At 41.0% G+C, this 12,073-nt stretch overlaps 1 protein-coding gene across 1 annotated transcript in view; it reads left to right on the top strand.

Annotated features, from left to right (window-relative positions):
- Nucleotides 1-8,671: 8,671 nt before the first annotated feature.
- The window catches only part of LOC147897962 (fiber), a 53,701-nt gene continuing 50,299 nt past the window's right edge, over nucleotides 8,672-12,073 (top strand). The window contains exon 1 of the mRNA XM_087380738.1: nucleotides 8,672-9,015. Coding sequence (XP_087236864.1) covers nucleotides 8,937-9,015 — 79 coding nt within the window. The 5' untranslated portion in view covers nucleotides 8,672-8,936. The remainder of the gene's footprint in view (nucleotides 9,016-12,073) is intronic.

The following is a 12,073-nucleotide window of genomic DNA, read 5'->3' as shown; positions in this document are numbered from 1 at the left end:
CCATCAATGGGCTCAAATCTGCACCTTTCAAGGAACCTATTTTTGGAGAGCATGTATCTTTTCTCAAGATCATCTCCATACCGTAGCTCATACATTTCAGCAGCATGGATTGTGTCAATCTACCTGAACTGTTCAAACAAATCACAGAAGTCTATACATCTATGAAATGTGGCTACTGCAGGCAAGGATTCATCATCACCTGCAAACCTTCTAAATGACATGGGACGCAAAGTGATATTGCTATGCGTAGGTGTCTTTGTTTGCCTTGTTTCTTCATACAACTTCCGTTCAAAGTGCTCACTGAGCTTTCTTTGATTCGTCCACAAAGAGGCTCAATCAATCTGGATTGTCTCCACATTGTATTGCTTGGTGCGCCATAAGTACCCGTCATCACTATCTTCATGTAGATCCATGGTTATAGCAATCTCACGTAGAGGGGAATAATTGTCAACAGCTTCCTTGTCTTCAATGCCACTATCATCTATATCTATCCTTTCGCCAGCTTCTAATTGCGCCACTTGTGGGTTGGCTCATTCAAGTGTTGGCCTCTTCTCTCCTCTTCTCGGAATCGTGATAGGACCCTGTTCTTTTCCTCTCCTGCCTCTGCCTCCTTGCCTTCCACCCGAGAAGCTTGCGTTCACCTCCAAGAAGCTTGCATTCATCTAGTACCTACTTGTACTTCCTCCTATGAACCTTGCACCGCTTTGGTGCTTATTTGCACTGCTTGTACTTCCTATTGTGAACCTTGGGCCACTCCTCCAGTGCCTGCTTGCACTACTTGATGTGAACTTTCTTCTTCTGATCGACCTTTCTTGGACTCTTTAATCTTCTATGTAGTCTCCTTAGGCCTTAGTGAGTTAATAATCTCCTCATATGTATATCTTGCCACCCTCAAATCCTCAATAAGTTGTTGATCACCTTGGATACCTGGCAATGCTAGCTAGCAATGCATCCCACATACTCCTCAACTGCTTCAAGGCATAAGTCAGATACGTAAATCTTTTGGAAGATTCCGGTACTTGTTGGGTGAAGTACTTCCTTTCCCCCGTCTGCAACTTCAATAAAAGCAATTATATAAGAAGTACTCGACCTTTATATCTCACTGTGTGTGTGCACACAATGCCATCACTAGCACCTTCGAGCACATCCGGTTGCACAAGTTGAGCCACATTTCTAAATGCCACAAGGTTGAAAATTTCACTTCCCACATTGTCTTTCATGGCAACGATCTCACTTTTCAACAATGTGCCAGGCACAATCCAAATATTTTTTCATTTCATTGGTATCGATTTCCTTCAAATTGAGATTTGCCATCATGTCCTTAGCATGAGCACTGAGCTCGATGTTGGCCATAGATGACGAATAAGTACTAACAAAGTGTTTTGAAAGTCTGCAACATTTCAAACAAATAAATATTAATATATCTTAAACTATTTAAAAGCTTATTTTAACTAAATTAATTAAACAAAGCAAAACTAATTTCATTAAACTACTTTTAATTAAATGAAGGTAATTAAACCAATTAGAATAATTAGACTAATTTTGTTAGACTATTTAGACTATTTTATTACACTTATTTAAACTAAATTAACTAATTTAAATACACGAATTAATATATCTTAAACTATTTAAAAGCTCAAACTTTTTTATTTAATTAATTTTAACTAAATTAATCAAACAAAGTAAAACTAATTTGAACTAATTTAATTAGACCAATTTTAATTAAACTAATATAAGGAAACTAATTAGACCAATTAGACTAGGTCTATTAAATTAATTTATTAGATGAATTTTATTAGACTATTTTATTACACTTATTTAAACTAAATTAACTAATTTAAATACGCTATTTTTATTAAACTAATTCAATTATACTAATTTTAGTAAACTAATTAGACTAATTTAATTAAACTCATTTAATTAAATTAATATATTAAGCTAATTTAATTAAACTAATGTAAAAGATTGATTTTATTATATAAATTTATTAGATTGATTTAATTAAACTTATAATTTAATTTAATTACTCTAATTTTATTAGAGTGAACTAATTATTTGAACTAATTAAACTAATTTTATTGGAGTATGGTTTACTCTAATAAAGTTAAACTAATTAACTTATTAAAATTAAAAAATACTTAAGTTTATTTAATTTAAATAACCACACTAATTAACTTTAATTTAATTAATTAACGAGTTAGGCATATGATCTAAACTAACTAAATCAAATTAAAATAAATTAACTAAATTAAACAAACTTCATTAAACTTAATTAAGTGTAATTAAACTTAATTAAACCTTGGTCACATGATGCATCCTTCCCCACTTGGGCATTTCCAGATTTGCAAGCCTCTTGTAAGGCACAACTATGTGCAAATCACCAAGCACACTTGGGGCTACTATGCAAGCTCCAAGATAATCTGTTGAGCCACTCACCAGCTCCCTAGCTCTCGGCCTATGCCTTCTTCATTTATATGTCTATGAGTAATTGGGGTTGGGTGCCCTTTCAAATGTCACTCGATTAGGCTAGGCCTTTGCTACCACCCTCGCCTCCCTGACATGCGGACTTGCATCCTTTACCCTTTCGATAATTAGCTTATGTATACCTGTAATTTTTACATAGGCTAAGGAGCTGTGAGGGTGTCAGTTTACTGGTGGAGACGCTGTGAGGTCATTGTAAGTGCTAATGCTTCTGTTGCACTGAATTGTTGTTCTTCTTCCTTGATGCTCATGCTATAGGCTTCTCATGCTCCTCCTCTTTGGTTGCCTCATGCATGCATCACCTTTCGTCCTGCTCTCTCAAGGCGACAAATTCTTCCAAGATCCTGATGACATGTGAGTCACCACTCGGAGACTATAGTAGTGACTCTCCCCTTTTCAACCACCCCTTATAGTTTGGATAGAATTGAGACAATTGGATGACTCATCATATTAATGTGAGGCAAATCCATGCACGATATTTATCCTCACACAAAGAATTCATCGTTGAGTCTCATTCATTATGGCTTAACTAGAACAATAACTGCATCTATATCCACCTTGAATAGCCCATGCTAGCAGCTATCTCATGCAGAGCAGAGTTCATGTGGCCCCTCTAACTGCCACCTAGTGGTAGTTGAATTGCTAGCTTGACTTGAATCTCTCCAAATCTAAATGTTCAAATGATTTCCTTTCATCAAAAAGCTATCTTTTTCTTTCAAGTTTACCTTAAGAAAGTTCATTTGATATAACACGACTTTTTCAATGTTATTCATATCCAAAACTAGCACTTAAAGACTCCATAGACCAAAGCTATGGGTTGTACCTAGGACCAACTCTTCAGAGGTCATGCGTTCAAGTCTATAATGAAACACTTGTTTCCTCAAGTTGTCTCCATAAGGAGGTCAAATTTGATGGCCCTAACGGTAAAAACCAAAACATCATACTCTTGATTCTACTCCCAAGTTCCATCTACTGTTGATTGATTAACATCCAATAATCAAGGAATTGGGTTTGTATCTACAAGGACCTTGTACACCAATCATCCTTTAAGAGCAAAAAATTAGTCACCACCTTAGTTGGCTAGACTCTTAGTCATGCGTTAGCAGGCAAGGTTTGTCTAACAAGTTTAAGGCCAAGATCTAGCCACCAAGCCTAGGGATGGAGCACTTACCACAAAAACATCAAGGATGCACTTCAATGACACCATTCAAATTAAAGTTTAGCTTATTTATTATACTCAAGTCTAATCTCCACATGACAACATAGGTTCAAAGTTCATGCATGATAATGGGCTAGAAGCTGTGAATCCATGGAGGAAGCAATGAGGCACAAATGTAAATCTTTATTCCAAGAGTGGTTACATATATAAGCAACTGCCTCCATGTAGGTAGATCCCAGATCCACAATCATCTCCCTAATTATCTCAATCAATCACCTCCTATGATCACTCACTCATCACACCAACCTAACACACCTAACTAGAACTCTCTAGCACACCTACACTCACACACTTCTTGCATAGGACTCCAAGCCCATAGGCACACACACACACACACATGAATTTGCCCCTTCATTCCCCCCCACAAATTGACGACCTCATCCCTCAGCAGTAGTACATGGGATGCTCCATGGCTTGCCCACCAACATATAGATCCTTACCCTTGTCAGATTTGACTTGGGTGTTGTAAGCAGTGAGAGCTTTGACATTCTCTAGTTCTTCTTCTTCCTTAGTTTCTGCCTCCTCAACAAGATTGGCTGAACATCTCTTCTTGGCACAACATTCCTTTTCAAAGTGTCCTAGTTTGCCACAAAAGTTACATTTCATTTTGCTCTTTCCCTTGAAGTTGCTTAAGTTGCTTCTGGCCAAATATGCCCCTTTTTTGTAATCACTTCTTTGTTTGATCTTTCTCTCCTCTTCCAAGAGTGATGCTTCAATTTCTACTAGACTTATCTCTAGAATATTGGTGAGTGTGGTTACAATAGTGCCATATTATTCAATGAGACTTCTAAGTAAGATGGCAATTACAATATCTTCATCAAGATTAAACTTGATGCGAGATAAATGCTCTTCATTGAATTTAGATGTGAAGAGATGGACTCCCTTGTATCCAATTTTAAGTCAAAAAACTTGATAAAAGCAAGCTAAACTTAGAGCATCTTCCCTGTGCTCCAAACACATGCTCAAGATGAGTCCATGTAGCATGAGTAGTCTCACATCCATCAATGTGATGAATAAAGGAATCACTCAAACCAAGAACAATTTATAGCAAGTGCTTTTTCATCTTTCGGAAGCCATGAAGCTTCTCCTTCTCTAGTTGTACGTTTAGTTTCTTTTCCATTTGCTACCTTCCATATTCCCTTTTTCATGAGAATAAACTTCAATTTTGTTTGCCAAGTGTGGAACCCCTCTCCTTCAAACTTATCTATTTTTAGTTTGGAAGCAATTCGGGAAGGTCTTACCAAATTAATGGCAGTGTCTAATCCCTTTACAAAAGGTCAATCTTTCTGAATAAAAAAATCACCTTCACCATATAGATGCAAATTGCAAAAAATCACCTTCCTCTCAGGTGGAAGGGCGCCCTAACTAGGGGAATCTACACCTAAAAGGGCTAGAGCAATGGTGGCTTGTAGGAGGAGAATGAGCTTAAGGAAATTCATGGAAGAAGAAGAAGAAAACTCCATTTGGGGAAGAAGAGAGAATCTACAGGGAATCTTCAAAGAATCTCTTCAAAGGCACTAGGATCTTCAGCAAGCTTTAATACCACATGTGAATCCATGGAGGAAGCAATGAGGCACAAATGTAAATCTTTATTGCAAGAGTGGTTACATATATAGGCAACTCCCTCCATGTAGGTACATCCCAGATCCACAATCATCTCCCTGATTATCTTAATCAATCACCTCCTATGATCACTCACTCATCACACCAACCTGACACACCTAACTAGAACCTTCTAGCACACCTACACTCATGCACTTCTTGCATAGTACTCCAAGCCCATAGGCACACACACACACACACATCAATTCACCCCTTCAAAAGCTAGGTTTCATCTACTAAGCTTGGAATTGCAGGGGCAAATCTATGTGGTGGTGCTATGGAAGGCTCAGTTTTAGTAACTAAATGGACATATACTTGTGCCCAATCTTGAATTGACGACCTGTCTCTTGAAGACACAATAAATCCTTTAGTGTCAATCTACAAATCAAGATTTGATTATGCAATGTAAATGGATACTCTAGTAGGGTAGACCCACCACCTCATCTTAATCCTCACAAAATGGTCATGAATGACCTTAATGAAACCATTCAAGTTGAGAAATCACCTTGGAGACTAGGGCATTACTCAAAGAAGTGTGTTTGGCAAAGAAGAAGAGATTAAATCCCCTTCTTCCACTTCTAGTTGTACACTCTCTACTAAAGTGTCCTTGTTCACCATATTTGTAACTTTTTTTACACATAAGGTGCTTTTTGATGCATTTAGCTTGAATGTGCCCTTTCTTTTTATAGTAAGAACATTTAAAGGGAGTTTCATTTAGTATACAATGCTTCATTAGATATTGTTGTGCCCAATAAAGATGCCTTTGTGAATTCACTCTGCTTCTCCTCATTAAGAATACCCACTCAAACGTTGCAGTAGGCATATTCTTCAAGGTTGTGAATAAGGTTAGAGTATGGTTTGGTCACAGCCTTGCTATTGCATCCTCTTCATCAATTGTAACTTTTAATTGGGCCATGAGATCCTTCACGCATGAAATAAAAGTCCCAAGATCACTTGGAATGTACTCAAGGCTATAGAATTCAAGTTATAGAGGGTAGTTTATAAATTCTTTCCTTTGGCACCATACAATTTCTCCATTTCATCCCATTTGAGCTTAGCCACTTTAAGCTCATCTATGTGGTGGACCAACCTTGTGTCAATGGTAAGCATAATGGTTGCATGAGCTTGCTCATCATCCTCAACCTCATCCAACATTTGCTATTTTCCTAGGTCCACATGCCTTTAAACATGAGCAAGTATTTGAAGGATGCACAAGTAGCAACCTCAATCAAAGTATAATGTGATATTAGACTGAGTCATAGTAGGGACCCGCAGGAACTCCTCTTCCAATATTGTCAAATATCTTGCTACTTTTGAGACAAAACAGATGCACAGTGGACTAATCTCTCTGGGAAAATAGTGAAGTAGTAGTATTGAGCCTCAGATGACATAAAACGCAGAGAAAACAATGATAAAGTGGCAAATGCAAAAGAGACAAACTAACGTAGAATCTTTCAATCAATCGACTAGCTTTAGAAACTCATCTAGCAATATAAAAATAAAGACTAATAACTATAGGTATTGCTAAAGAGATTGTCTCCCAAAAAATCAGCAGAATGGTTGAGAAAATAGGGGCTTTGATGCAAAGAAGCTTTGGGTGACTTTTGTTACAACTAATCTTTAGATGAGTGTTGCAAATTCTTCTGGAACCAATCCTTGTAGAACTTGTTGAGAAAAATGTTCACTTAATGGCTCTTCTTGTGAACTCACAGCCTTCATCCTGATTAGCGACGGCTATGCTTCATAAATCATTCCCTCCCCTTTATCTTTGCAATGAGGGGCCCTGTATGAGATTCCTTTCTTCCTTCAATCATTCACGAAATTCATACCCGGGCACAAGGCAATGAAGGGGTGCATTGTCCATGTTTATAGCAAGCATCGCCTCCACGGTTGTCTTGACACAACAACTCAGAGTGCCTCGCTCATTTGCCATGTGCTGAGCAAAGCTAAATTATTATCTAGACCAAGCACGTCCAACCGATACTTTTTTGAATTGTATCCAAAAGGTGCGACCCTCCACCCTTTTCAAGCAAGATTTATAATTGCTTCTCTAAGGATCTTTACTTATTTCTATCGAGAATCTATATATATTTTCCCTAGAAACGCCATATCTTTGGCAGTCACCTAGTTGCCAAACCCCTGTATTGATCACGATCTTAAACAAAATTCCTAGGAACATTCCCTCCAAAATTTTTAATAGCCAAATTTGCTACCATTCTCCAAACAAAGACTAGGTTGCGGTAGGCAGCAGTTCTGTCGCCGAGCACATAACTACTAACTCAAAATTGAACTCTAATCCTAGAATTTTATCAAAATTTTAAAGGACAAAGTGAATGAGTAAAATTGTGGACATTAGACATGACATAGGGTCCGTTAGGTCCCGATCCCACTTATGCTCACAAGAGCTCATAACTGATCCTCATTGTAGTCTATACAATATTGTCACATGGACTAAAATCATATGAATAAAGTTGTTGATATCTTTCGATCTTGCATCCAGCTTGGATTTCCTTACTCCCTCGCCTCGAGAACATGCATAAAAATAGAGGAATGTTGTAAGAATTCAAATTGAAAACAAAAAAATTTTAAATTGATGAGCAATGAAATATTTGTATGATAATATATAATACATAATTAGTATAACCACACATAGTGTGGACGAGAGGCGGTGCGCTTCCTTTCCCAAAGAGTTATAATCCGAGGAAATGGGCCCTTCCCCGTGCACTGAGAATATAAGTGCCAAGAATATAAATGTCAAGAATATTAGCGCTGAGAATCAGTCTCGTGAATGGATAAGATACTAGAATATTACTTGAATGTCAATAGTCATAATCGTAGTCGAAGGTTGGTAAAATACGAGCGGCGGCGTGCTAAGCAGAAATTAGAATTATGCAGCTGCTAGTTCTGCATTGGCTGGAGGTGGAGAATGTGGCAAACAAAGTGGCAAACAAAGAGCAATAGGGGGGGAGAACAATTGCTCCTACTTCATTCCTTCAAGAGATTAGGCACAGATCACACTATTCAAATTGGATTGCCGACTCAAGAATTGCATTCTCTGCCTCTATAGATAGGGGAAAAGTGTTCTGTCTTCCTCTTGCAAAATGGCTCAGACCACCAAACGATTGTAGGAGAGCCAGAGTAGCAGGTCGCGTTGATCCATCTTTAGGCTTTTGATGGAATTCAATCTTTCCTACTTTTGGCGTTTTGTGATAAACCACTAGAATCACGACATGTGGTTAAATCTCCACTCAGAATTCCAAAACTCCATATTTGTCGTGGAAGAGATTTCCACCATTAGATCTTCACGAAGATCACGTCTAAGAGATTGTGACACGTGGCCTAGAAAGGGAAAAGTTCCCTCTAGGCGCCTACTGCAAACATTGCCGTCGATTTGGATCTTGAGCCGGTTGCTCATGTAATTCCGGATCCGATGCAGGGGACCTGCCCGATTGAAGAGTGAGGGGAGCGAGTCCGGGTTGGAAAAAGACACGGGCCGAAAGCCCCGAGTGCATTGGAGATAGATTTGGGAAGAGCCAACAATTGGGGCTAGATTTATGTGGGGCTAGGTTGGTTTTATGCGGTATTTGGATTTGAATTTCAATCCCACGCTTTCCCAAAGGACGGAAGCATCATCATGGGGTTCTCCGATTCTTTAAGGAGGCTCATCGTCAAGGACCCTGTCGTTGCCTTTTCCTGCATGCTCGCTGGAGTAGGTCAGTCTCTTCTCCCTCGCTGTATTTGTCCGCAAATTTTCTTTCTTTTCAAGGGAATCTCTGCTCCTACATTCGTCTCGTACGCAAGTCGCTTTGCAATATCTTGCCTTTAGCTTAAAGTTCGTAATATGAAGCATCTTACCGCTAGCAGGAAACTGGTGATTTCACTACAGCACCAGCCTGCATCTTGCCGATCTAAGTGCTTGAACAAACCAACTTAAATGATTACCTTCATTTATATAACCTGCCCGGCTTGAAGGCCGATTACATTATTTCCATTTTTGAGATTACTCCATTTCATTTTGAAAAGAATAGTTGGATAGATTTATGATAGAGCCTCAGTGTGTACTCTGCTGTAGAATTTTCTCAACACCTCCCTCAACTTCCAGTCCTTAGCATTGTGGTGATCTGATGCCATGAAGTTGTAGGTATTCACGAGGATCCAAGCTGAGTGCGTTTGTGAAGAATTGATGGCTATGAATCCCTCAGTCTGGGTGGCCCTAAAGGTAGCCGCAACGATTGTCAATACCCCAGACAAATGTAGCTCAGGGAAACAGTGAGTCCACAGGCCGTGTAGACATCCCCATGGACCGCCACGTAGGCACCCACGGCTGAGGGCTGAACTGCTAGAGCTGCTGGTCCTGTGGAATGAGCACTTGGGGTTCCTTATATAGGCCCAGGTCCTGACCTGACTGAGCAGGGGGCCTGACTAGCTCTGGTCTTGGCAGACAGTTGGCAAAGGACCCACTTGGTCTGTGGGAGCACTGATGTCACTGCCACGTGCCACGTGGCAGATCTGGCTGCTGATTGTGCTGCCGCCACCCAGTGCTGATGTCATGTGCCTATACGACTGATTGCATGGCAGTCTGTACCTTCTGAAGGCTGGAACTGTAGCCTGCATCACATGGCAGCCCTGCATGGCTGCCCACGTGGCTCTAGAGCTGTGAGGGATTTTTACAGATGTATTCTTTGAGCTTTTGGTGATTGCCAAGGCTAAGTAAACAGCTCGTGAGCACTGCCTTAGGTTCTGCTGAACGCAAATGATCGTGAAGATGAATGGATTATTACTTTGCAGCACTTGCGATGGAAGCTTGTGTGTAGAAGTTTGAGTGCTATAATGCAATCGCTTGGAAATGCAAAGCGATGTGCAAACTTTGTGTGTGTATGGTGTGAGTGAAAAAAAGGGAGAGCATGTGGTGTGCTCTATGAATTTTGGCATACCATGTCCGGGGTTTCAATCCATAAAGGGCCCTGTGCAGCGGGCAGACCTTATTTTCAGACCCCTCAACCTCAAAACTAGGAGTTTGGCTGACATAGACTTCCTAACATGAAGAAAGGCAGTCAATGTCAAGTTCATGAACCTTCCAATGCTTGTGTGATGCAATAGCAATGACACACTGAAAGGTAGTGATGCGTAATGTGGAAGCATAGGTTTCCTCAAAGTCAATACCTTGCCAAGCAAAGCCGTTGGCAACAAGATGGGCTGTGTAGCAGTCTACAACTGCCATCAGCTTCAACTTGTAAACCCACTTAGTGCCAATGGCACACTTGCCAGGAGGCAAGTCACACAGCTCTCATGTGCCATTTTGGCAAATGGAATCCAATTCAAGTGCTGATCTGAATCTGTATTTGTTTGAAAGAGGGGCAGGAATGACTCAAACACATCTGAAGCATTTACAGAAGGCTGTTTTCAATAGTCCCAGCCAGGGCAAAGCTGCATGGTCAACAAAAAAAACATGTTGACAATAACCTTCCTTGTGCTAGGCTGATACAATCTATAGTCTTTATAGCTGTAGCCTATGAATATGCATTTCACTGCTTTTGTCCTCTAATTTCGCCTCAACTGAGAGGGAACATGTGCATATGCCAAACACCTAAATACCCGCATGTGTGAAATCACAAGCTTCCGGCCTGTCCATGCTTTATAGGAGTGATTGTCTTCAATGTCCGTGTGGGTGCTATATTGAGGACATAGCACATGATTGCATCCAACCGATACTTGTTTGGGAAAGGCTTACCCTTAAGCATACAATTGGCCATCAAAGTTTGATTCTTCCGCTGTGCAACTACATTTTCCTGCGGAGTGTGTGCCATTGTGCATTCATGTGTAATGCCTTGGGCTCCTAAAAAATCAAAAAATTCATGGGACATGTACTCACCCCCCTTGTCAGTGTGGAGGGTGAGGAGCGTGTCTCGGCTCTCATTTTCAGCCATGGCAAGGAAATGCTTGAAACAAGCAAAATCATGGAATTTGAGTCTCGGCTCTCATTTTCAGCCATGGCAAGGAAATGCTTGAAACAAGCAAAATCATGGAATTTGAATTGCAAGGGATAAACCCAAGTGTTCCTAGTAAAGTCATCCACAAAGGTGATAGTTGTTGGGGTAAAGGCACATTGCCACCCTTTAAAAGTTATGACCCCTATGACTGTCTTAAGACAGTCATAGGGTGAATCCCTAATCCTAATAAAACCTATGAGTTTGTGGTGTGGCTCAACACTTTTACACACCCACACTTCTTGTGTCTCCCTCTCCTAACGTTCCACTCTCCCCTCTTTCCCTCACAAGTGGTATCAGAGCCACTCTCTCCCTCTCATTCTGGTCTACCCCTCCCTCTACCCCTTCCTCTCCCCTCGGGCCTCGTGCCCTCAGTAGCGAGCAGGGCAGTGGCGTGCGAGCAGCGCGCAGCAGGGCAGCGCGCAGCAGGGCAGCAGCGCGCAGGAGCTGCCACCCGCAGCATTTGTGCGAGCAGCTATAGCTGCAGCAGCAGCTAGCTGCTGCTAGCTGCTACAAGCTACAAGGCGGCCGCAGCCAGCCAGGCAGCCGCAGCCAGCGGCTGCAGCCAGCCGTACCGGCTGTACGGACGCTGCGACAGCCAGCCGTACCGGCTGTACGGACGCAGCTGTACGGATGCCGCGACAGCCAGCCGTACCGGCTGTACGGACGCTGCGAGTGCCCTCGTAGGTACAGAAATTTCGAAATTTTTTTTTTGGGGGATCCGTGCCCTCGCAGGTACAGGGTACAGCAGGTACCCTTCGCAGGTACAGAAGGTACAGCAGGC

The sequence above is a fragment of the Dipteris shenzhenensis genome, chromosome 10, assembly GCF_047967505.1.
Source record: "Dipteris shenzhenensis isolate YYH24624 ecotype China chromosome 10, Dip_SZ_1.0, whole genome shotgun sequence".
NCBI lineage: Eukaryota > Viridiplantae > Streptophyta > Polypodiopsida > Gleicheniales > Dipteridaceae > Dipteris > Dipteris shenzhenensis.
This window is presented reverse-complemented; position numbering and strand designations above follow the sequence as displayed.